The sequence below is a fragment of the Oryctolagus cuniculus genome, chromosome 7, assembly GCF_051225735.1.
Source record: "Oryctolagus cuniculus isolate XC-2025 breed Fujian yellow rabbit chromosome 7, ASM5122573v1, whole genome shotgun sequence".
Taxonomy (NCBI): Eukaryota; Metazoa; Chordata; class Mammalia; order Lagomorpha; family Leporidae; genus Oryctolagus; species Oryctolagus cuniculus.
Window position 1 is genome coordinate 61,868,348 of NC_142873.1, and position 26,994 is coordinate 61,895,341.

The 26,994-nt window shown below is 43.8% G+C and overlaps 1 protein-coding gene and 1 long non-coding RNA gene across 2 annotated transcripts; both read left to right on the top strand.

Moving 5' to 3' along the window:
* Positions 1-2,619: 2,619 nt before the first annotated feature.
* Positions 2,620-3,221, top strand: LOC149125594 (uncharacterized). Its single transcript, XR_016210810.1, has 2 exons — positions 2,620-2,842; positions 2,963-3,221. It is a non-coding gene; the product is annotated as an uncharacterized LOC149125594 (long non-coding RNA).
* Positions 3,222-11,483: 8,262 nt separating this feature from the next.
* On the top strand, positions 11,484-25,681 carry TAF13 (TATA-box binding protein associated factor 13). Its single transcript, XM_002715812.5, has 4 exons — positions 11,484-11,537; positions 12,388-12,466; positions 20,207-20,304; positions 24,419-25,681. Exons 1-4 carry the CDS (start codon positions 11,511-11,513, stop codon positions 24,587-24,589), a joined length of 375 nt encoding a protein of 124 aa, XP_002715858.1. The 5' UTR covers positions 11,484-11,510; the 3' UTR covers positions 24,590-25,681.
* Positions 25,682-26,994: the final 1,313 nt, after the last annotated feature.

Consider the following 26,994-nt stretch of genomic DNA (forward strand, 5'->3'; position numbering starts at 1 on the left):
CGCTTTGCCCCAATGCTGAGCCCAAATTGAAATCTTGCATTACACTTGCTAGAGTCTGGAAGTGTGACACTAGGTCCTTGGAGGCAGCAGTTGCAAGGTTACAGGACCGGCCCCACTGGTTGTTGAGGACCTGAAGGGCCTCTTCCCCTCTCGGCTTTAGTGCTGGTGGAGGCCTGCTTTGTCACCCAAAAGAAGAAAATCCAGCAAAGCCACCTGTCAGAAGCTGGAGTGGACAGGCAAGCACCGGCACACCGGGTTCTAGTCCTGGTGGGGGCACCGGATTCTGTCCCGGTTGCCCCTCTTCCAGGCCAGCTCTCTGCTGTGGCCAGGGAGTGCAGTGGAGGATGGCCCAAGTGCTTGGGCCCTGCACCCCATGGGAGACCAGGAGAAGCACCTGGCTCCTGCCTTCGGATAGGCGCGGTGCGCGGGCCGCAGCGCACCGGCCACGTTGGCCATTGGAGGGTGAACCAACGGCAAAGGAAGACCTTTCTCTCTGTCTCTCTCTCTCACTGTCCACTCTGCCTGTCAAAAAATAAATAAAAATAAATAAAAATAAAAATAAAAGAACTGCGAACAACAATCCCTATTGTCTAGGCCTTTGACGCTTTGATCAGCCATCGTCTCGGATTTCTGCTCCAGGGCTGAGTGAAGGCCCAAAACCATTCTGACCAGGCCTTCAGCAGATTCATGTTCAGTAATTTAGACTCAGTCAGGTAGGTCATCTCCATCTTAAAAAATTCTTTCTTGAATACTATGGAACTGTGCTATCATCACTAACATATTCCTAACTGATTCTCTTCACCCAAGTTTTTCTTCTACCTATATATAGATGCTCCTAAGAGACCTACACCTCCCCCCCCCCTTATTTTTAACTCGATCAGGGACCTATTCTGCTCAATGACTTCAACTATACCTCCATACAGAGTTCAGAATTTGAGGTCCCTCCCAAACTCCAGTCCTACATTTAAAAGTTTGCTTAAAGCCAAATCAATTGTCTTGATTTTTCAGTTTCTATGATCATTGTTCCTTTTCCATAAAAGTTTAGAAATTGTAAGTAAGGGGGCCGGTGCTGTACCATAGCGGGTAAAGCTGCCACCTGCAGTGCTTGTCATCCCATATGGGCGCTGGTTTGAGTCCTGGCTGCTTCACTTCTGATCTAGCTCTCTGCTATGGCCTGGGAAAGCAGTAGAAGATGGCCCAATTGCTTGGGCCCCTGCACCCATGTGGAAGACTAGGAAGAAACTCCTGGCTCCTGGTTTCGAATCGGCCCAGCTCTGGCTGTTGCGGCCAATTGGGGAGTGAACCAGCAGATGGAAGACACCTCTCTCTCTCTCTCTCTCTCCTCTCTCTCTCTCTGCCTCTGACTTTCAAATAAATAGATCTTTAAAAAAATTTTTTTGTATGTTGCTTTAAAAAGAGGCAGAGAAATGCAGAAGGAGAGAGAGATGCTATTCACTTTTACTCTCAAATGCCTGTAGTGACCCAGGCTGGGAGCCAAAGCCAGGACTTGAGAACTCAATCCCTGTCTCCCACATGAGTGGCAGGAGCCCAATTACTGAGTCATCACCGCTGCCTCCCAGGGTCTGCATTAGCAGGAAGTGGGAGTCAGGAGGAGCCTGAACTAGAGAACCCAGGCACCCTAGGAGACATGGGCACCGTTTTATTTATTTATTTATTTTAGTTGTTTAAGATTTATTTATTTATTTATTTGACAGGTAAAGTTACAGAGAGGCACAGAAAGAGAGAGAGAAGTCTTTCATCCACTGGTTTACTCCCTAAATGGCCAGAGCTGGGCCCATCCAAAGCCAGGAGCCTGGAGCTTCTTCTGGGTCTCCCACACAGGTGCAGGGGTCCAAGGATTTCGGCCATCTTGCACTGCTTTCCCAGGCTACAGCAGAGAGCTGGATCGGAAGTGGAGCAGCTGGGACATGAGCCAGCACCCACACGGTACAGGGGCCCAAGGACTTGGGCCATCTTCCACTGCTTTCCCAGGCTACAGCAGAGAGCTGGATCAGAAGTGGAACAGCTGGGACATGAACTGGCACCGCAGGCAGAGACTAACCTACTAGGCCACAGTGCCAGACCCAGGACACGGGCATCTTAATTTAATCTTAACCCCTAGGCCAAATGCCCACTCCAATAAATAATTTCTGAACCAAATTATTTTATCAGGTATCTTTTACTCTGCTCAAAATTTGTGTTTTTTTGTTTGTTTTTTTCAAGTGTCTTCCTATTATTTTTTTTAAAGATTTATTTATTTATTTGAAAGGCAGAGTTATAGAGTTATAGAGAGTCAGAGAGAGAGAGAGAGAGAGAGAGAGGTCTTCCATCTGCTGGTTCACTCCCCAGATGACTGCAATGGCTGGAGCTGCACCGATCCAAAGCCAGGAGCCAAGAGCTTCTTCCGGGTCTCCCACACAAGTGCAGGGGCCCAAGGACTTGGGTCATCTTCTACTGCTTTCCCAGGCCATAGCAGAGAGCTGGATCAGAAGTGGAGCAGCCGGGACTCAAACTGGCGCCCATATGGGATGCCAGCACTGCAGTCGGCTGCTTTACCTGCTATGCCACAGTGCCGATCCCCTACTATTTTTTACAGTCTTAAATTTGTTTCCTTCCAAGGCAGGTGCTGTGGCATAGAAGGTTAAACCTCTGCCTGCAGTGCTGGCATCCCATGAGTGCGGATTCGAGTCTCAGCTGCTCCACTTCTGATCTACCTTCCTGCAAATGAACTTGGGAAGGCAGTGGAAGATGGCCCAAGTACTTGGGTCCTTGCACCCACATGGGAGACCCAGAATAAGTTCTAGCTTCAGCCTGGCCCAGCTGCTGCCACTGTGGCCATTTGGTGAGTGAACCAGCAGGTGAAGATATTCTTTTTGTCTTTCTCCTCTCTATGTATTTCTGGCTTTCAAATAAATAAATAAATCTTTGACAAAAATTGTTTCCTTCTTTTTTCCTATCCTAGTGCCTGGAGTCAAGTTCTGCCTCTGCTTCTGATCCAGTTTCCTGCTAATGTGCATCCTGAGAGGCAGCAGACAATGGCTCAAGTACTGGGGTCTCTGCCACTCATGTGGGAGACTCAGCTTTGGCCTGGCTCAGCCCCAGCTATTACAGGTATTTGAGAAGTGAACTGCAGATGGAAGATCGATCTCTCTCTCTCTCTCTCTCTCTGTCATTTTGCCTTTCAAATAAATAAAAACAAGTTAAGTAAAAACTTTAAAAAATGTTCAGTTTTTGGACTGGTGGTGTGGCCTAGTAGGCTAAGCCTCTGCCTGCGGTGCCAGCATCCCATATGGGTGCCGATTCATGTCCCAGCTGTTCCTCTTCTGATCCAGCTCTCTGCTATGATCTGCGAAAGCACTGTTTAGGCCCATGCACCTACATGGGAGACCTGGAAGAAGCTCCTGGCTCCTAGCTTTGAATTGGTCCAGCTCTGGCTGTTGCGGCCATTTGGGGGTGAACCAGTGGATGGAAGACTTTTCTCTCTGCCTCTCCCTCTCTCTCTAGCTCTCAAATAAGTAAATAAAACCTTTAAAAAAAGCAATTGACATTTTCTAAAAAAAAAAAGTTCAGTTTTCTCCTCTGTAAAACTGGGCTATAAAGGTACGGTTGTTGGAGGATTAAGTGAATTATAATTTATAACAGTGTCTGGTCTGAAATAAGTACTCCATAAATGTTACCTGTTATTGTCAGGTAGGAAGTTAGAAACTAGCCTGTGTGTGTGAGAGGAGAACAAAGCATCTGCAGAAACTCACCCTGGAAGCAACCCAGAATTTTACAAGTCAAAGTCCTGCCTGTACCCTTTAACTTTACACATGGTTTCAGTACTCCCCCCCCCGCCCCAGGAAAGCTCCCCAGGAGAATCCTCTCTCCTCAGCACCAAATGGGTTACCTGGCCTGGTAACACTGGGCAATAAAACCATTATGCCCTTCTTCCCATAGCACTGAGTAGTGAACCCTTGGGAGGAATTTCACCTGATTCATACTCAGCAACCCTCTGTCCTGGAGTAGGAAGAGGAGGGGAAGGAGAAACAGCTGGAAGAACTGAACCCCTTTCTCTTATAAGTCCCGGTCTGGATACAGATTGTGCACTCAGCACTCAGCTCTCTGCTGAGCTTCCCGCCTGGCCCGCCAGATGTATGCTCTCCATTTAACCATGTAACCATGCTTTCCGCAGTCTGAGGACTGGGCACTGTCACTTTGATTCTGTCCCATTCATTCTGATGGATGCCCTACACCCATTAAACGTTGCTACCTTGCTTACCACTGTTCTCTGTCTCCCATCTGAATTCTCTCTTGGGCAAAGACAGGAACCTACCCCACCTACCCCCCCCCCCCCATCTCTGGTAATGTTACTGCTGTGTTGCTGTTGTTCATTTATTTCAAAGGTGTTTACCAGAGTCTACTATTGTGCTGGCTACTTTGTTAGAATTTGCAGGAATAGAGGCAAAAATAAGCCCTTGCCCTCAGAGAACAAATACAAGATAAATGAATAAACACATTTTAACAAAAGGGGGGCCGAAGCTATGGCACAGCGGGTTAAAGCCCTGGCCTGAAACGCAGGCATCCCATATGGGCACCGGTTCTAGTCCCAGCTGCTCCACTTCCGATCCAGCTCTCTGCTATGGCCTGAGAAAGCAGTAGAAGATGGCCCAAGTCCTTGGGCCCCTGCACCTGCGTGGAAGACCTGAAAGAAGCTCCTGGCTCCTGGCTTCAGATCAGCACAGTCCAGCTGTTGTGGCCATCTGGGGAGTGAACCGTGGATGGAAGACCTCTTTCTCTGTCTCTACCTTTCTCTGTAATTCTTTCAAATAAATAAAATAAATCTTTAAAATATAAAAAACAACAACAAAGTATGGGCCTTGTGTATTTAAAGGCATCGTTTTGATTTCCACAGCTTTTTTGCAGAATATATATATATATATTTTAATGCGCCATCTTCAGGCTCAAAATAAAGGCACATGGGTGAGATCATGCAGCTAGTTAGGATCCAAAGCCAGATCTGCTCCACTTCAAAGCTGCCTTCCCATTGTTAGCACCCTGCCTCCAATTACAATGCTCTCCCCTGATAGGGATCTTGGATGACTTTGTCCCAAGCATAACTGTTTCTGTCACCCTGGAAAGCACCCACCTCCTGCAGTCACATCTCACAGCAGCCCACAGTCTGGGGCATTGGCTCTCACAGCCCAAGTGCAAGGAATAAATACAGCCCCCGTGGGCTGGGGATTCTCAATTCTGACAGTCTTACACAGCAGAATCGGGAGTTGTTGCCAAAAGCCTGTCAGTCAAGAACAGTGGCCTGTTTGTGAGGGCTGTTTGCGGTCATTGTGGTAAACACTAATCAGTTTTGGGGAGCATGACTGTGGCATAATGGTTTAACCAAAGAGTGAGTTCAGTCCTGAAGGCACAGCTTGCAACAATACCTTCATTTGAATTACAACATATTTGAAAAGGGATGTCAAACAGGCACTAATTTATGCTACAAATATTTGTTCCAGGGACTTCTCAGTCTAAGGAATGTGCAAGCCTTTGGGAACTCAAAGATGAATGAGAAACAGACTCTCTTAATACATTTGAGCTTTGGAAGAAAGGGGTAAGCTGTGCATATAAATATGGTAGAAAGTGAGAAACGTCAAAGGAAAATGAAGGCTGAGGACTGTGAGAGTATAAAGGAGAAACGGGTCAGCCTCAGAGCTGGGAAGGCTTTGTGTGGAGCAGGATTTTAGCTGGACCTAAAGGGCACATAGCATTTCAATAGACAGAAAGGGGAAGTATTCCAATGGGGCAGGAACGGAGCAATCCGAAGCCTGGAGAGGGCACATACTGAGGTTTGAAACTCAGTCTCTGAAGAGCAGATTTAAGACTGTTCACACTCTAATTCCAGCTTCATTCCAACCGCATTTCCTGAATGTCCATTCAACATACTTGTGCTTCAGCAATCCATCCAGAACACCTTGGAGAAACACACCGTGGCATTCTACTCACCACACTGCAATATTTTTTCAGTTAGTATTTTGGATCTCAGAGAGCTGAACTGTTCACACTTCACAGTGCATGGCATGTAACTTTAAATGGGCTTTCTTTTCAAAGTCCTTTGCTTTTTACTTATGCCCTTTATCCATATTCCCATTCCTCCTACACTACAACTTTTCTAATACATGTAATGTGTCTGCTTTTTTTTTTTAAAAAAAGATTTATTTATTTATTTGAGAGTCAGAGTTACACAGAGAGAGAAGGAGAAGCAGAGAGAGAGAAGTCTTCCATCCGCTGATTCACTCCCCAACTGGCTGCTCTGAAGCCAGGAGCCAGGAGTTTCTTCCAGGTTCCTATGCGGGTGCAGGGGCCCAAGAATTTGGGCCATCTTCTACTGTTTTCCCAGGCCATAGCAGAGAGGTAGATCAGAAGTGGAGCAGCCCAGTCTCGAGCCAGCACCCATATGGGATGCCGGCGCTTCAGGCCAGGGTGTTAACCCACTGCTCCACAGTGGCCCCTGCTTTTTTTTATTAAAAAAATTATTTTTTATTTGAAAGGCAGAGTCACAGAGATAGGAAGAGAGAGAGAGAGCGAGAGAGAATCTTCCATTTGCTGCTTCACTCCCCCAAATGACTGCAACAAGAGCCAAGACCCCTACATTGGTGGCCAGAACACAAGCACTTGAGCCATTGTCTGAGGCTTCCTAGGAGCACTGGCAGAGAGCTGAATCTGAAATGGTATAGCTGGGATTCGAACCAACACACTGCTATGAAATGCGGGCATCTCAAAACAGCAGCTCAACCTGATGCACCATGATACCTGCCCCAGTCTATGCTTTCTCATGTTCCTATAAAATACATGGTTTTGTGTGTATTTTTAAATAATTTATTATTTTAATTTGAGAGGCAGGTAAAGAGAAAAAGAGCCCCCATCTGCTTGTTCATTCCACATATGCCTGCAATGTGAGGTCAGGAGCTAGGAATTCAATTCAGGTCTAGCAAGTCAGTGACAAGGAACCAGCTATGTGAGCCATCATTTGCTGCCTCCCAGGTGCATCCCAGCCACCTTGATCTGGAATGTGGGTGTAACCACTAGGCAAAATCCTGCCTATTGGTGTGTATTTTTCATTCACATATATGATATTGTGTTACAGATTACACTCTGGTTTTTACTCTTTTATCCTAATTCTGTTTTTAAGCCCTGCCCAAACTGCTAGTCTACTGCATCTGGTTGTTGGATAACACTCCTTGGTGTACATACAGCACATTTAGCCTATCTATTCCCCTGATAACAGGAACTGTGGATTTATGCCTGATCACTTGGGTAAGGGTGTGTTTTGTTACTGCTTTACATAGCAGTTCTCAACTCTATCAGACTCAACAATATCCCTTGAATAACAAATATAATATCTCCTTCATTCTTCTGAAATGAAATTCACAGACACTGTAACTGTGGTGGGCAGCCTCTGAGCCCCTGAACAAAGCACATACCGTTTCAAAATATGCCAAATTGGCATACTGATTATTTCAAGATGAAATCACTTGAAAACCTGTAACTTCAGAAAGAATCATTTTGCCTGTCTTTTCCTATACACAGTAAGCCATAAAGATTCCATTGGGAGGGATGTCCTTCCCCTACTAAGGTCAGAAGATAGTGGTTATCTTAGAGACTGGTAATTGAGGCACCAATCAGCAAACTCTCTGGGGGCCTGCCCTGTGGCATAGCGAGTAAAGCCACCACCTGCAAAGCTGGCATCCCATACGGACACTGGTTCAAGTCCCAGCTGCTCCACTTCCTATCCAGTTCTGTGCTATGGCTTGGGAAAGCAGTAGAGGATGGCCCAAGTCCTTGGGCCCCTGCACCCATGTGGGAGACCCGGAAGAAGTTCCTGGCTCCTGGCTTTGGATCAGCACAGCTCTGGCCTTTGTGGCCAGTTGGAGAGTGAACCAATGGATGGAAGACCTCTCTGTTTCTGTCTCTGTCTCTGTCTCTGTCTTGGTCTCGGTCTCTGTCTCTGCCTCTTTGTAACTCTGCCTTTCAAATAAAGAAATAAATCTTAAAAAAAAAAAAAACCCAAAACTCTCTAAAGTGCTCCTTATCTTCCATTAACTTCCACACCTGCCTCTCCCTGGACATCTCTTAGTAATATCCTTAGAATTTACTCACCTTGTCCAGAGAGATCCATTTCTCCTGTTATCCCTTCATGAATTTCTTGTTCTTTGTCTTGAAAGTATGAAAAAGAGGCCAGTGCTGTGGTGTAGCAGGTAGAGCTGCCGCCTGCAGCACCGGCATCACATATGGGCATCAGATAGAGTTCTGGGTGCTCTGCTTCCAACCCAGCTCCCTGCTAATGCACCTGGGAAAGCACCCAAAGATGGCCCAAGTCCTTAGACCACTGCACCCACATGAAGTTCCTGGCTTCAGTTTGGCCCAGCTCAGGCCACTATGGCCATTTGGGAAGTGAACCAGCCAATGGAAGCTCTCTCTCTCCTGGGCTGATCCAAAGCCAGGAGCCACGAGCTTCTTCCAGGTCTCCTATGTGGGTGCAGGAGCCCAAGGACTTGGGCCATCCTCTACTTCTTTCCCAGACCGTAGCAGAGAGCTGGATTGGAAGTGGTACAGCCAGGACTTGAACTGGCACCCATATGGGATGCCAGCACTGCAGGCGGAGGCTTTACCTGCTGTGCCACAGCGCTGAGTTCCAGCTTTGGCTTCTGATACCGGCTTCCTACAGATCCTGGGAGGCGGTGACAATGGCTCAAATAATTGAGTTCCTGCCACCCATGTGGGAGATCTGGGTTGAAGCAGCAGATGGGAGCTTGCTCTCTGCCTGCCTCTTAAAAACAAGCAAAACAGGAAGGGCAGGTGGAGGGGTTCTTTCTCTCCATACCTTCATCCATACCTTCAATAACCTCTCCTCGTCATATTAATTTTCTTATTTTCTTTCTTTCTTTCTTTCTTTCTTTCTTTCTTTCTTTCTTTCTTTCTTTCTTTTTTTTTTTTGTTGTTGACATAGTTAGACAGTGAGAGAGACAGAGAGAAAGGTCTCCCATGCGGGTGCAGGACCCAAGCACTTGGGCCAACCTCTACTGCCTTCCCAGGCCACAGCAGAGAGCAGGACTGGAAGAGGAGCAACCGGGACAGAATCCGGCGCCCCAATCAGGACTAGAACCCGGGGATTAGCCAAGTGAGCCGCGGCGCTGGCCTTTCTCTTTTTAAGATTCATAAACTTACCTGAAAGGCAGAATTACAGAGAGAGAGAGAGAGAAAGAGGGAGAGAAAAGCTTCCATCCACTGGTTCATTCTCCAAGTAGCTGTAACAGCCACTTGCTAGGTCAGGCCAAAGCCAGGAGCCAGGAACTCCAACTGGTCTCCCACATGAGTGGCAGGGCTCAGGCACTTTGGCCATCTTCCACTGCTTTCCCAGAGAGCTGGATTTGAAGTGGAGTAACTGGGACTCAAACTAGTGCTCCAATGTGGGATGCCACATTGCAGGTGATGGGTTAACCTGTTGTGCCACAATGCCGGCCCCCAAGCCACTAGGTTTTGGGGTAATTTGTTGCACAGTAATAACTGATTACCTATCTACCCACATAATTAAGAACATATACAGGGGCTGGTGCTGCAGTGAAACGGGTTAAGCCACTGCATGCAGTGCGGGCATCTCATATGGGTGCTGCTCTACTTCCCATCTAGCTCCCTTCTAGTGTGCCTGGGAAAGCAGTGGAAGATGGCCCAAATGCTTCGGCCCCTGCATCCACATAGGAAACTCAGAATAAGCTCCTGGTTCCTGGCTTTGGAGTGAACCAACAGATGGAAAATCTCTCTATCTCTCCTCTTTTTCTCTGTGACTCGGATTTTCAAATAAATAAATAAATAAATAAATCCTTTTTTTTTTTTTTTAAAGGTAGGGCTAGAGAAAGAGAGAGAGACAAAGTGCTGGTTCACCCTCTAAATAGCCACAACAACCGGAGCTGAGTCATTCTGAGGCCATGAGCCAGGAGCTTCTTCTGGGTCTCCCACACCGGTGCAGGACCCAAACACTTGGGCCATACTTCATTGCCTTTCCAAGCTGTAAGCAGAGAGCTGGATTGGAAAAGGAGCAGCTGGACATGAACCAGCGCCCATATGGGATTCTGGTGCCACAGGCGGAGGCTTAGCCTACTGGCTAAGTGCCTGCCCAATCAAATTAAATCTTAAAAAAAAAAAAAAAAATACAAGGTTGGTTCTGGTGCTGTGGCATAGTGGGTAAAGTTACCTCCTTGCAGTGCAGGCATCTCATATAGGCTCCCAGTTGCTGCACTTCCGAACCAACTCCTTGCTAATGTGCCTGGGAAAACAGCAGATGGCCCAAGTGCTTGGGCCTCTGCACCCATTTGGGAGATCCAGAAGCAGCTCCTGGCTCCTGGCTTCAGATTGGCTCAGCTCCTACCATTGCGGCCATTTGGGGAGTGAACTAGCAGATGGAAAACCTCTCTCTTTCTTTGCCTTTCAAATAAATAAATAAATCTTTAAAAAATACAATGTGGCAAAATGCTGAAAATTGTTAAATCCTGAAACTAAAATGAGAACTTATCAAAAAATGCCCAAATAAGAAATAAATATAAAAGAATCTATTAATATGTTTTTAACACGTAAGTTCTCAGGCATGACAACACAGGGGGTATAATAACAATGTGGTTGCTTGTACCTAGATGTAAATTTACCTCGAATGTAGGAACTACAAATGTAGGCAGATTCCAGGTGAGCACTATTTAAATTACAAGCAATATTGCCTTTGGTGGCAGTATTTCCTCTTAATAAGTTCCAAACAAAGCAAAATGCAACAGATCACCAATTTTGAAGAAGTAACAGTCACAGGAAATCCAATGTTCATTAAAAGCATGGGAAAAATAGTTTATATAAAATAATATTTTCAGTCATTGAATGTTCAGCAGGACATAGAGAAATCGTGTGTATTATTGGACTTTTTTATCGTGTGGCATCATCCCTTAAGTTGCAGGATATTTTATGTCAACTCCAGCCTCTTACTGCGTGTTCTCATTGTTAAAACCCAAATCCTTCTCCATAAAATTTTAAATCGTCTCTAAGGATAGCGCCCCCTTGAGAACTAGTAGTGAAATATAGTACCCCACAATAATTAACAAAGTGCTTGGGATCAATAGTGCAGGCGTAACTCATTGCACTTTAAAACACACCCCTCAGAGCAAGACCGCGGGAGCGCCCTCCTACGCTCCAGGTCAGGAAAGGTGGATTCAACACGCACAAGGAGATGTAGGGTGATAAGAGGATACACACTGCCTGGTGCATTTCTTTCAGTTTGCTAACTTTTAGTTCCTTCCTCGGGATTACAGAACCCAGAGCTCACGCTGCTACCCTACAGACCGTCTCTCTCAGCGGTCGCTAGGGAGCTCCCCCTCCCAGGCGTGTTTGCGGGGACCCGGCCCCGCCCCCTACGTCACCGGAAGTGACGCAACGGAAGTAGTAAAAACCCGCTGAGAGCGAGCCGGCGCGGCACAGTAGGTTGTCGGGCTAGTGTAATGGCAGATGAGGAAGAAGATCCCACCGTGAGTGACCGCCTTTGTCCCAATCCTCCCTTTCGCTCAGGCTTAGTGACGGAAGCAGAGTTCAGAATGGGGTGTTTTCCTTAGTGAATTCAGTCGAGAGAGTTCGGGGACCAGTTGTGCTTGTCTTTTCCTTCAGCTTCATGGTTTTAGTACTCCGGGGCAGGACGTGAAGTAGTGGGAAGGTAGCCCCTTTCCCTTCGGATTCGGGCTGAATCTGCCAGACACTTTGTGAAACTAGACGATCGTCAGAGCTAATCACTCGTATTTGTTGGTGCTCGTTAAATGAACCAACAATCTAGCTGCTAACAGAATTGGATATTTATTGTGAAGTGTTGGAGAAATAACGGACCGCAAATCAGAAGCCTGGATTTCAAAATCTCCATTCTCACCGAACAAGTTATTTAACTTTCAGCGTCGGTTGTTCTTGATATAAAATAAGGTTAAAACAGATAAGGAAAGGTTTTAGCACTGTATAAGCAGGTGCTTAGTTAAAATTTTTCCTTTTTTGCTGCAGGGAGGTAGGCTTTGATTCAGTATCGGTCCTTGAATGGCAGCACTGGCTAGCAGTAGACCAACTTAGTTGGTTTAAAACAAAAAGAACTTGCGGCTGTTAAAAGGCTTACGTGTCTAGGCAGGATTGTTGTGGACAGTGTAGAAACCATTTTTGCGGGAATTGAAATTTTGACTAGGTAGTCTCTAAGGGCTCTTTAGTGCTAAGTTATCATGATTTTTTAGTGCTTGCTTTTAAGCGTTTTGGCCTGATATTAGTGTTAAAAATGAAAGCAAGTTATTAAAATATCAAATGCAATGCAGTCACTTGACATTTCTATATATACATTTTAACTTCTAGTTTGAGGAAGAAAATGAAGAAATTGGAGGAGGTGCAGAAGGTGGACAGGGTAAAAGAAAGAGACTCTTTTCTAAAGAATGTAAGTAGTATTTGACAGTGATTTTATTATAGATCATGCAAACTTTTGGACATGTCCTTTGGAATAGATTTATATTCTGAAAATGTTTGCAAGGATAATATTCTCAAAATTGCCAGTAAAGTTCAATTTAATTTTTGCCTTTTTTTTAAAGATTTATTTTTATTTTATTTGAAAGAGTTACAGAGTGAGGCAGAGACAGAGACAGAGGTAGGTCTTCCATCCCCAGATGGCCGCAATGGCTGGAGCTGTGCCGATCCGAAGCCAGGAGCCAGGAGCTTCTTCCATGCGGGTGCAGGGGCCCAAGGACTTGTGCCATCTTCTACTACTTTCCCAGGCCATAGCAGAGAGCTGGATCGGAAGAGGAGCAGCCAGGACTAGAACCGGTGCCCATATGGGATGCCAGCGCTTCAGGCCTGGGCTTTAACCTGCTGCGCCACAGCACCAGCCCCTCAGTTTAATTTTTGAATCACAGATACTAACCCCAGTTTAACGTATAATTGTGTTTTAAATTGTACAGAATTTAAGTGAGGGAATATTGTTATGTCTTTCTGTTAGGCCGTCACAAAAACACACCAAACTCCGGAGTAAGGGAAAGGGTTTATTGGGAAAAGCCAGCAGACCGGAAGGGTGAGGTGATGAAGGGAAAAAGGGAGAGGAGAGTATAAGAGAGAGAGACACGGAAAGTAGAGGAGCTAGTGAGGAGAGAAGAGAGACGAGAGGAGCCAAGAGAGCAGGAGAGAAGAGCCAAGAGTGCCGCCTGTTCAGGAACAGGCCCTTTTAAACTTTGCCAGAGGGCGGGCAGGGAAGCAGGAGCAGCGAATCCCGTTAGGATGGGGGTGGAGCTTGACACTGGTGGTTGGGCCATGTGGCTACATGGCTTTCAGCAATGGCTGTGAGAACTGGGGCATAGGATGTAAATCATGGTGTAGATAGCGCCATGGATAAAACTGCACCAGTTTCCTAACAAATATGATCAGTGTTTCAATTCAGGACAAAACAGTATACCTCCACGTTTTCCTGGCCCTTACCTTTGCAACAGTAGAAGCAGGAGTTCTTTTGACTGTGGGCACTGAAACAGGTGCTGAGGGTAGGGGCTAAGTTGAGACTTTGGACTAAGGGCAGTGAACAGGGCAGGAAGGTGAGGAACAATGTGAGACATACAATGGCATGAAGATAATATAATGTGTTAGTGCTTTGTCCCACTCCCTCAGTAGACAGATTTTACCCTTTTTAGACAGCAGCATGAAGAAAGGAGATCTGTTCCTACTGCTGATAGTCCAGGACAACATTTAAAAGTCATCATGAGAATAGCTTTTTATCTCCCAGTACGGATTCCTTTATATCTAGCTGGGTATTGAGAGATGAGACAACACAGATTTAAGAATACCTGTTTATTAAGGTTGGGACAGATACGAGCAGTTTATATGTGATGTTAAAACTGCACATCAGTATGTCTTTTTTATTTGAAATTTATTTGAAAGGCAGAGTGACAGAAAAAGACAGAGATCTTCCATCTGATGGTTCGCTCATGCCCACAACAGCTGAGGCTTGGCTAGGCCAGGCGGATGCCAGTTGCCCAGAATGCCACTTGGGTCTCTTACATGGGTGGCAGTGGCCACAGTACCTGAGCCATCACCTGCTGCCTTCCAGAATCACAGCAGCAGGAAGCTGGATTCGAAGTAGAGTAGATGGGAGTCAAACAAGGCACTCTGATGTGGAATGTCAGCCAAGGGTTGTGGGTGTCCCAAACTGGGCCCAACCTGCCACGCCGTAATACCCACACCATGTGTTTTTTTTTTTTTTAACATTTATTTGAAATGCTGGGTTAGAGAGAGAGAGAATCTTCCATCCACTGGTTAACTCCCCAAATGGCCACAACAGCTGGAACTGGCAGGTCTGAAGCCAGGAGCCTAGAAATTCTTTGGGTCTCCCACATGGTTGTGGGGGCCCAAGCATTTGGATCGTCTTTCTCTACTTTCCCAGGTCATTAGCAGGGAGCTGGATTGGAAGTGGAGCAACCGAGTCTCGAACTGGTGCCCATATGGGATGGTGGCACTGCAAGCAGTGGTTTAACCTACTGTGCCATAGTGCCAGTCTACCGCCATATTTCTTTTTAATTGTAACCTTTTTCTGTATCTCACCTAAAGCTGAACATTGCTTATCCCATCTCTCTGATAATATTTATTACATTTGTATTACATTTTACTTACTTTACCAACATAAGAAAGAGATCACTACTCCAGAGTATCTCGAAGTGATGCTTGCACAGTTGGTTATTAGCAAAGACCTTTGTTATACTTGGATTACTTTATCTTTATGATGACAAGAATTTGGAATTTTCATAGTCTTCTCCATGTCTTATGAGTCTTCATATATCTTACTGAGATCTGTTTGCCACCAGAGGTGGGAAATGTCCAGGTGTGTGACATCTTTTGGTGTGGCCTGGCCAAGACAACCACAGGCAGGACTCAAAATTCAATCTACCTATATATAAAGATTCAGCAAATTGTAGCAGGCTAATTTCTAAGTTGATAGTTTTGTATGGCCTGCAAATGATGTTATAAATATCCAAATGGCTCTTCACAGAGAAAAGATTCCCCACTCCTCTTTTTAAAGAAAATAATTTTTAAAGTGAGATTTATTTACTTATTTATTTGAAAGTCAGAATGACAAAGAGAGAAAGAACCAGCATCTGCTGGTTCACTCTTCAAATGGCAGCAACAGACAGGTCTGGCCCAGACCAAATCCAGGAGCCACGAATTCCATCCTGGTCTCCCACATGGTTGGCAGGAACCCAAGTATATGGGCCATCTTTGCTGTCTTCCCATGTGCATTAGCAGGATGCTGGATTGGAAGTGAAATAGCCGGGACTCAAACCAGCACCCTGATCTAGGATGCTGGCATTACAAGTGGTGCCTTAACCAACTGTACCACATACTGATCCCAGGAAAAAAAGATTATTTTTAATTTATTTTTCATTTTTATTTGAAAGGCAGAGAGATAGAGATCATCAGTCAGCTTAAACACTGTCCAAATGCCTGCAACAGCTAGGGTGGGCTGGAAGCTTGGAATTTTATCCTGGTCTCCTGTCTGGTTGTCATGTACTCCAGTACTTGAGCTGTCACTTGCTGCCTCCTGGGATATACATTAGCAGGAAACTGGACTGGAACCAAACATTCTGATATGGGACGCAGGCATCCCAAGTGGTTTCTTGAAGTGTTATACCAACTGCTTGCCCTGAGGAAAAAAATTTTTTTAAAGATTTTTTTTATCTATTTGAAAAGCAAAGTTACACAGAGAGAGATCTTCCATCCGCTGGTTAACTCCCAAAATGGCTGCAATGGTTGGGACTGGGCAAGACCAAGCCAAATCCGGGAGGCTGGAACTCCTTCCAGGTCTCACACATGTGTGGCAGAGGCCCAAGCGCTTGGGCCATCTTCTGCTGCTTTCCCAGGTGCATTAGCATAGAGCTGGATCAGAAGCAGAGCAATGGGGACTCAAACTGGTGCTCTTATGGGATGCTGCTGTCAAAAGCAGCAGCTTAACCTGCTGTGCCACACCACCAGCCATAGGAGGTTTTCAAAGAATTTGCTGGTATTTGTTTATGCTTTACAGACCCTTTGACCAAATAAGGTTTATATACTTTCTGTGTAACCTGTTTCCCTTTTCAGTGAGGTATGTTTTCTTGCTGGTGAATTCTACCCATCAAAATGTTAGTGACAAAGTATCTTACTCAAGGGGCCGTCGCTGTGGAGCAGTGGGTTAACGCCCTAGCCTGAAGCGCCAGCATCCCATATGGGCACCAGTTCTAGTACTGGCTGCTCCTCTTCTGATCCAGCTCTCTGCTATGACCTGGGAAGGCAGTAAAAAGATGGCCCAAGTCCTTGGGCCCCTGCACCCGCGTGGGAGAGCCAGAAGCAGCTCCTTGCTCCTGGCTTCGGATCAGGGCTGCTCTGGCCGTTGTGGCCAATTGGGGAGTGAACCATCAGGTGAAAGACCTCTTTCTTTCTCTCTCTGCCTTTCCTCTCTCTGTGTGACTCTGACTTTCAAATAAATAAATACATCTTTTAAAAAAAGTATCTTACTCAAATTATTTAGGAAAAGCAGTAAGCTTTATGGTGTAGAACCCTGACAGATGTCACTTTAGCCATGTGATCAAAATTAGCCTCACCAGTAACATGTATTGATGATATCACATACATCTGGTAAGATGCGTTAAGAGGATACCTTAAATAACCTCTTGGTATCCTTTCTAGTAATGTGTAATCTTAATATAATCATGAGAAAACATCAAACTCACATTCAGGGGGCCAGCGTGTGACGCAGCGGTTAACACCCTGGCCTGAAGCACCAGCATCCTATGGGCGCCGGTTCGAGACCTGGCTGCTCCACTTCTGATCCAGCTCTCTGCTATGGCCTGGGATAGCAGTAGAAGATGGCTGAAGTCCTTGGGCCCCTGCACCTGCGTGGGAGACCCGGAAGAAGCTCCTGGCTCCTGGCTTCGGATCGGCACAGCTCCGGCTGTTGCGGCCGGTTGGGGAGTGAACCATCGGATTGAAGTCCTCTCTCTCTGCCTCTCCTCTCTAATTCTTTCAAGTAAAATAAATAAATCTTTCAAAAAAAAATTCACATCAGGGACATTTTTCAAGACCAGTATATTTCAAAAATGTGAAGATCGTGAAAGAAAGGGAAAGGCTGAGGAACTGTCACAGACTAGAGGAAACAAAGGAAATGACAACTAAGGCCGGCGCCACGGCTCACTAGGCTAATCCTCCACCTTGCGGCGCCGGCACACTGGGTTCTAGTCCTGGTCGGGGCACCGGATTCTGTCCCAGTGGCCCCTCTTCCAGGCCAGCTCCCTGCTGTGGCCTGGGAGTGCAGTGGAGGATGGCCCAAGTGCTTGAGCCCTGCACCCCATGGGAGACCAGGATAAGCACCTGGCTCCTGCCTTCAGATCAGCGTGGTGCGCCAGCCGCCGCGGCCATTGGAGGGTGAACCAACGGAAAAGGAAGACATTTCTCTGTGTGTCTCTCTCTCACTGTCCACTCTGCTTGTCAAAAAAAAAAAAAAAAAAAAAAAAAAAAGGAAATATGACAACTAAATAGTGTGGGATCCTGGAACAGAAAAAGGATATTAGTAGAAAAACTGGTAAATCTGACTAAGATTTGTACTTGTACCAATGTTAATTTTACTTTTGATAAGTGTCTATGGTTATATAAGATGTTAACATAAGGGGAAGCTGGATATAGGGCATATGGGAACTCGGAACTATTTTTGCAACTGATCTGTAAGTCTAAAATTATCTTTAAAAAAAAAAAAAAGGCAAAGAAAAATGACAAATTCCAAAAGAGAGAGAGAGGAAATACTGGCTCCTCTGTTTTTTCCCTCTTGTATCTGGACCTGAAAGTTCTTGCCAGTGTAAACCCTGAGGATACCTTTTGGCCATGCTGGCTTCCAGCTCAACCCTTTTTTCCTTCCCTAGGCCTGCTCTAATTTTTTCTCACTTCTGCCAGTTTTTGCTTCTTCTAAATAGGAATTATTCTTAATGTACCCATTCTTGCCTTTAGAAGTATTCTAGGAACTCCTTCCTTTAAAAAAAAATTTACATCTAATAAATTATACAAATCTTAACAGCTTGGTGGTTTTATTGTATGCTTATAACCACTACTCAGGTTACATTTCCAGCATTTTTACTTTTAAAATTTTTATTTATTTATTTGAAAGGCACAGAGACAGAGAGATCATCCATTTGCTGGTTCACTCCCTAGATGCTTGCCACAGCTGAGGTTGAACCAGGCCAAAACCAGGAGCTTAGAACTCCATTTGGGTTTCCCACATGGATGGCAGGGACCCAAGTTCTTGAGCCATCATCAGCTGCCTTTCAGGCTACACATTAGCAGGAAGTTGGATCAGAAGCAGAGTGTGGATTAGGATCTAGGCTTTCCAACATGGAGTGGACATACTAAGCACAGTATTAATGACCTGACAGCATTTTACATACACTTTGGAGAATCAGATAAAAGTTGTAATTCTTCTCAGAAAATGCACATGTTTATAGATGATTTATACAAAATTTCTGTAGAATTTCAGGGGAGTTTCAAGGATTTCTTGAGGCTTATCTGTGGATTAACTGGGAGTTTATAGAGTATAGGATGAGAATCCATATGGATCCCATCTGTCTGAAACTACCGAAGTGTAAGCCTTGTAAGGGTAGGCATAGGGACTCCAGAACTGGATTGGCTGGCTTCAAATTCACATTCTACCTCTCTAACTGTGTGACCTTGGGTAATTCACCTAACTTGGTACCTCAGTTTTCTCTATTAGATGGGGATAATTAGAGTGTCTACTTCAGAGGATTGTTGTCAAGATTAAATTGAAGTTAACAGTTAAAACAGTACCTGGTGTAAAGAAAGGGCTGAGTGAATTTTAACTATTAGCTATTTTTAAATAATTTTTAAAAATTATTTTATTTGAGAGATAGAGTTACAGACAGGGAGAGGGAGAGAGAGAGGTCTTCATTCTGCTGGTTCACTCCCTAAATGGATGCAATGGTTGGAGCTGGGTGGACCCGAAGCCAGGAACTGGGAGCTGCCTCCAGGTCTCCCACATGGATACAGGGGCCCAAGCACTTGGACCATCCTCTACTGCTTTCCCAGGCCATAAGCAGAGAGCTGTATCGGAAGTGGAACAGCTGGAACTCAAACCAGTACCTATATGGGATGCCTGTGCCGCAGGTAGAGGCTCAACCCACTATGCTACAGCATCAGCCCCAGCATTTATTTTTATTATTCTGCAATTAGACTTTTTTCTTTTTCATTTCTTCATTTTCAAATGAATCCTGAAAGGGTTTTATGAATAGTTGTGTTGACCTAGGAAATGAAATTGTCAAGATTCTTTGTATTAAGCCCTCTGTTTTTTCCTTTTGATTACCTTTTTTTTTTTTTTTTCTATAAGAAGATTATTGGTGCACTTTCTCTCCAATGTCCTTTCCCCTATGATAGCATCAGGAAAGATTCTGCCATTATCCCACTGATTCACCTGCACACAGAAAACACTTCCAGAAAAAGCTAAGCCATTGCTACCCATCTCGTCCCTGCTATGTAGTCTCATAGTTAAAAGTATCCTGAGGTTGATGGGAGTAGATGCAGAGATTAGGAAAAGAATATCAATATTAGGGTTTTGGGGCCGGCACTGTGGCGTAGTGGGTAAAGTCACCGTCTGCAGTGCCAGCATCCCATATGGGCACCGGTTTGAGTACCAGCTACTACATTTCCTATCTAGCTCTCTGCTATGGCCTGGGAAAGCTGTAGAAGATGGTCAAGCTCTTGGGCTCCTGCACCCGCGTGGGAGACCCAGAAGAAGCTCCTGGCTCCTGGCTTCGGATTGGTGCAGCAATTTCAGCCAGTTGGGGAGTGAACCAGTGGGTGGAAGACCTCTCTCTCTGCCTCTCCTTCTCTCTCTGAGAACTCTGACTTCAAGTAAAATAAATTTTAAAAAAATTTGGGTTTTGTAGCTAAGAAGAAAGGAGAGGTGTGTTGGAGGCCAGATGGTAATAATTGGTCATAAGACTGTGATTAAAACCTTTCATACCAAATCCACACTTGAAGACTACGAAGACAATGTAAATGTTTTTAACACCAATATCATCTATAATTTGAATCGGTTATAGTTTATTTGAAAAATGTGCTAGTGAAGTGGTTCAGTGTGTTTGAGTAAACAAAAGTGATTGTTCTTTTTCAGTACGATGTATGATGTATGGTTTTGGGGATGACCAGAATCCTTACACTGAGTCAGTGGATATTCTTGAAGACCTGGTCATAGAGTTCATCACTGAAATGGTAAGATTCTTTTGTAATTGATTTCATTTAATTGAAGAATAGATTTGAAATTCTAAGCTTTAGATCAAACAAAACGTGGCATCCTTTTGAAATCAACTATCCGTTTGAATGCTATTTTGTGGAAGTTACTATTAATCACCAAGGATGGAGGGTGTGTATGTTATTCTGTCCTTTTTCCTGAAAAGACATAACATCCCTGAGTAAATATTTTAAAATTACTGTTTGTTTGTTTTTTGAAAGAGTTACAGAGAGAGATAGAGACATTTTCCATCTGCTGATTTACTCCCCAGATGGCCAAAATGGCGAGGGCTGGACCAGGATGAAGCCAGGAACCAGGATCTTCTTCTTAGTCTCCCACACAGATGGCAGGGGCCCAGGCACTTGGGCATCTGCTGCTGCTTTTCTCAGGCCCTGAGCAGGGAACTGGATAGGAAGTGGAGCAGCGAGTACACAAACCAGCCCCTGAATAAAATTTTTTAAATTACTTAATCCCATTACTAACCTAGAGTTTTTTGTGGTTTTGTTTTTTTGCCTTTACTTCTAGTATTTAAAGATAATGTAATATATTGCAGTGATCATGGTAACATTCTTTTTGTAATTTTTTAATTTTTAAAAAAGATTTGTTTATTTGAAAGAGTTAAAGAGAAAGAGGGAAGAACAAAGAGATCTTCCGTCTACTGGTTCACTCCCCAAATGGCTACAAAGGCCAGCAGTGGGCCAGGCCAAAACCAGGAGACAGGGACTTCATCTGGGTCTCCCACATGGATAACAGGGACCTAAACACTTGTGCCATGCTCTGCTGCCTTTCCGAGGCCATTAGTAGGGAGCTGGATCCTAAGGAGAGCAGCTGGTACATGAACCGGTGTCCATATGGGATGCTGTTATCATGGGTGGTGGTTTAATTGGCTATGCCACAACATCAGTCTCAACATTATTTTTACTCTAGTAAATATTTACCATGTTCTAATTGTAATTTTTTTGGGAGGCTGACATTGTGGCTTAGTAGGCTAAGCCTTGACCTGCAGTGCCAGGTTCCCATATGGTTGCTGGTTCCAGTCCTGGCTGCTCCTCTTCCAATACAACTCTCTGCTAAGACCTGAGAAAGCAGTGGAAGATGGCCCAATTGCTTGGGCCCCTGAATTCACGTGGGAGATGTGGAGGAAGCTCCTGGCTCCTGGCTTCAGATTGACTCAGCTCTGGCCGTTGTGGCCATCTGGGGAGTGAACCAGCGGATGGAAGACCTCTCTCTCTCTCTCTCTCTCTCTCTCTCTCTTTGCCTCTCCTCTCTCTGTGTAACTCTGATTTCAAATAAATAAATAATAAATATAATATATTATATTGTAATATTATAACATATACTATATTATATCTGATATAATATATAATAATAAATAAATAATAATGAATAATATATTTATTTATTTGAAAGTCAGAGTTATATAGAGAGAGGAGAGGCAGAGTGAGAGAGAAGTCTTCCATCCACTGGTTCATTCCCCAATTGGCCGCAACGTCTGGAGCTGCGCCAGTCGGAAGCCAGGAGCTTCTTCTAGGTCTCCCACGTTGGTGCAGGGGCCCAAGGACTTGGGCCATCTTCTACTGCTTTCCCAGGCCATAGCAGAGAGCTGGATGGGAAGTGGAGCAGCCAGGTCTTGAACCGGCACCCATATGGGATGCTGGTGCTTCAGGCCAGGGCATTAACCCACTGCGCCACAGTGCCGGCCCCAAATAAAAATCTTTTTAAAAAATTATAATTATTATGGGCACCGGGTTCTAGTCCCGGTTGCTCCTCTTCCAGTCCAGCTCTCTGCTGTGGCCCAGGAGGTCAGTGGAGGATAGCCCAAGTGCTTGGGCCTCTGCACCCGCATAGGAAACCAGGAGGAAGCACCTGGCTCCTGGCTTTGGATCGGCGCAGCGCCAGCTGCAGCGGCCATTTGGGGAGTAAACCAAAGGAAGTAAGACCTTTCTCTCTCTCTCTCTCTCTGTCTATAACTCTACCTCTCAAATAAAAAAAAAATTATAATTATTTTAGAGCTCCATATTTATCATTCAGATGTGTTCTAATTTACTTAATATTCTTATTGTCTAACTTATTTACAGATAATTTTGTTTTTAACTCAATCATTAATTTTGATTGGCCATATTTATGACTTTTCTCTCCTTTTAAAAAAATGATTTATTAGTTTGAAAGGTAGAGTGACAGAGAAGGGGAGAGAGAGAGAGAGATCTTCTATCTGCTAGTTCAGTCCCCAGATGGCTGGCTGGGCTGGGCCAGGCCAAAGTCAGGAGCCTGGAACCCCATCCTGGTCTCCAATGTTGGTATCAGAGGCCCAAGATTTTGGGCCATCTTCTGATGCCTTCCTAGGCACATTAGCAGGGAGCTAGATTGAAGCAGAGCAGCGGGGACTCAAACTGGTGCTCCATGTGGGGTACCAGCATTGCAAGTGGTGGCTTAACCTGCTGCACCATATTGGGAGCTCCTCCCCCCCTTTTTTTGGATATACTCTCAGGGATGACAGTACTGAGTTTGATTTTTTTTTTTTTTTTTTTTTGACAGGCAGAGTGGACAGTGAGAAAGAGAGACAGAGAGAAAGGTCTTCCTTTGCTGTTGGTTTACCCTCCAATGGCCGCCGTGGCCAGCGCGCCGCGCTCATCTGATGGCAGGAGCCAGGTACTTATCCTGGTCTCCCATGGGGTGCAGGGCCCAAGGACTTGGGCCATCCTCCACTGCACTCCCTGGCCACAGCTGAGAGCTGGCCTGGAAGAGGTGCAACCAGGACAGAATCCGGCACCCCGACCGGGACTAGAACCCGGTGTGCCGGCGCCGCAAGGGGGAGGATTAGCCTAGTGAGCCACGGCGCCGGCCACTGAGTTTGATTTTTTAGTTCTTAAGGATTTTCATCCTGTGTTTTGAATTTTTTCTCTACGATGTAATAGTAAAAAGTTACTTGGAGAATGTGCATTTTAAAAAATCTGTTTTTCTACCTACAGAAGTAATTAATATTAAATTATAACCTAGAATGTATAAAAGCACAGGGAATAAAATAAAAATAGGAGGCTGGCACCATGGCATAGCAGGTAAAGCTGCCATCTACTGTGCTGCCATCTCACATGGGCACCAGTTCAGATCTGGCTGCTATACTTCTTTTCTCTACTTCTGTTTCCACTGCCTGGGAAAGCAGTGGAAGATGGCCCAAGTTCTTGGCCTCTGGACTTGTATGGAAGACCCAGAAGAAGCTCCAGGCTCCTGGCTTGGGATCGGCCTAGCTCTGGCTGTTGAGGCCATTTGGGTAGTGAACCAGTGAATTGATGACCACTCCTTCTGCCTCTGCCTCTCTCTAACTCTGCCTTTCAAATAAACAAATCTTTGGGAAAAAAAAAGAAAAATCTGTAGTTCTTCCATTTAGTAACAACTAGTACTAACATTGGTTAATATTTCGTCTTTTTTCACATAAACAATTTTATAAAATTGGGAATCATATAGTATATCAGTCTTAGAACTTGCTTTTTACGTTAAATAAGTTTAGAATGTGTCCCCCTTATAATTATATAATATGCTATAATGTTCTTATTGCTTCTGCATTTAATTGAATGCATATACTCAAATTCACTTACTCAATACCTTATCATTAAATATTTAGTTTCCAATTTTTTACTTTTTATATTTTATTCAGTAGAAATAGTGCTATAGTAAACTTTTATTTTTGCATAAGATGAATAAGATGATGGGAGAAGAGGTTTTTTTAGTTTGATTATAAGAAAACCCACCAAATGGAAGAGGACTCAAAGCATAAATGAAATGAATGGTTACAAAAAAATAAAGAAGTTATTTTGTACAAATAAAGAAAAAAACTATGTATATCCCAAAACAAAAAAGGAAAATCATACATTTTCATAATTTTAATGTCATTATTAAAATCTGCAGTGAAACATAGAGAAATATTGGCAATAACACAGTAGAAAATGGACAAAGGACATGAGTAGAGAGATAGTTCACAAATGAATACCTATAATAATTAGAAGAGCAAATCTTCAACCTTACCAGCAATTAACAAATGCAAATTAAAATAGTAAAATATTACATTTCCATTGATTTCAATGTATTTCTTTGTAATAGACTCACAAGGCAATGTCAATTGGAAGACAAGGTCGAGTTCAAGTTGAAGATATCGTCTTCTTGATTCGAAAGGACCCAAGGAAGTTTGCTAGGGTTAAAGACTTGCTTACTATGAATGAAGAATTGAAGCGAGCTAGAAAAGCATTTGATGAAGCCAACTATGGATCATGACAACTTTTGTATTTTCTGAAACTTCATTATCTTCGGGGCAAACCTTATATATTAGCAGATTTTCTACAGTAATGTCCTGATATCTAGACATATACATGAAAGACATTGAAACAGTTTTCAGCCTTTATTTTCATGTCTTCAATTTTAGAGTATTTGAGATGTTAACTGCTGCCTTTATACAGCTATACTTGAATAACTTATTGGATTTTAATGACTACACAAAATTTAGAGTACCTTGCAAATCACTCAGTTCCTTCTGACTTTGGACCATTTAGATGAAGTAGTATTTATGTGTAAGATATGATTGTGCCATTGCAAGCAATACTGGAGCTGTTTAATGTATGAAGCCTAAATAGCATGTTTGACTATGATAACTAAGATAGTGCTTCATGTAAGCTGAAGTTTTTAGATAATAGTAGTCTAAGAGGTTATTAATGACAATAAACTGATTTTGTTCTTTTAGGAAGGAAAATACAGTTTTGTAAGAATGTTTGTCTTAAAACATAATTTGTTTTTAATATTCTTCAGATAACAAGTGTGGTTTTGTTTTGTTTTGTTTTGTTTTTTTGAGAAAGTTTCACATGAATGCTTTGTATTGAAAGGCTTTTTTTAATTTAAAACCTTTTGGGACTTATAATATGGTGTTAGTTAAGATTTAGAACTCATTTTCCCAGATCAGATTAAAGCTTCTAAAAATAAATACTTTCAATAGCAGGAATGGCATTGCTTAAAAAGTTGATGGCAGGATTAGCATTTGAGGTAGTGTTTTATTAACATTTGTAAGTACTTGTTCTTGCGGAAATGTGTATTTGACTAAAACCATATGTGGCTATGGAAATCCCTTTTGTTGTCTAGGAAAAACAGGTTTTGTGTGTGTTTAGCTTACTGTATTAAATTATTATTGCACTTAGCTTAAAATAAGGATTTAAATTGCATTTAAAGGGATTATTGAATGTTACTCTTCCTGAAGCTGAACTTTTTTTGTGCTGCTTATAAACATTCTCTATAAATCAGTACTTGGGAAAATTTTACTTTCTTAACCTATTGATATAAGGACTAAGATATGAAAAAATAAATAGATTAATGCTTGAATCTGTCTGTAATTCGTAACTTTTTCTCCCAGAATATTATGTCCGTTACTGGTAATATAGCTACCTGCTTAATCTCCTTAAAAATGTTTTTGTATCTTATAATACATTTTAATTGATAATGAGATTCAATGCATAGCTGGGTTGATATTTTTATTTTTAAGGCAGAGAAATGACCAAAAAAAATTGGAAAACTACCCCAGTCTAAGCTAAAATCAAGAATGGGAGGCAATAATAAAAGATCAGGATCACTATTTTTGCTATTCAAAGCCTGCTTCACCCTAAAAAAGGAACTGGTAGTAACAGGCATGAGAGAAGTTAACCTGTGCAGAGGGGTACACGATATATACATTGACTGGCTTGCATCGTATCTTGGTCATTTTGAATTTTCAGTGTTTTACTATTCTGCTTAGGACCCTCAAATGTAAGTCTTTTATGAAACTCTGTATTAAAACTTTTTAATGTTGTAATGGAATGTAAACTAATGTAAGCCCAAAAGGAATTTAGTGGCTTACCTAAATGAACCATGAGAAAGAAGGGATGGGGGCCGGCGCTGTGGCATAGCTAGTAAAGCTGCCACCTGCAGTGCTGGCATCCCCTGTGGGCATCAGTTCAAGTCCTGGCTGCTCCACTTCTGATCCAGCTCTCTGCTATGGCCTGGGAAAGCAGTGGAAGATGGCCCAAGTTCTTGGGTCCCTGCACCCATGTGGGAGACCCGGAAGAAGCTCCTGGCTTTGGATCAGTGCAGCTCAGGCCATTGGTGGCCATCGGAGGAGTGAACCAGCAGATAGAAGACCTCTCTCTCCCTCTGCCTCTCTGTAAATCTGCTTTTCAAATAAATAAATAAATTTTTTTTTTTTTTTTTTAAAGAAGGGATGATGCTAACTTCAGGGTTAACTGGATCCAAATACTTGAGGAGAATGAAGACTGCCTTTTACCCTTTTTTTGGTTTTATCCCTCAGTATGGCAAAGGAACATGATGACAAGCGGTTGTAGAGTTGTTTTTTTTTTTTTTTTTAAATGCTGATTTTTTTTTTTAAAAGATTTACTTATTTATTTGAAAGGCAGAGTTACACAGAGAGAAGAGAGGCAGAGAGAGAGGTCTTCCACCCACTGATTTACTCCCAAATTGGCTGCAATGGCCGGCCCCAACGATCCAAAGCCAGGAGCTTCCTCTGAGTCTTCCCACTCGGGTACAGGGGCCGAAGGACTTGGGACATCTTCCACTGCTTTCCCAGGCCACAGCGCAGAGAGCAGGATTGGAAGTGGAGCAGCTGGGACTTGAACCAGCACCCATATGGATTGCTGGCACTGCAG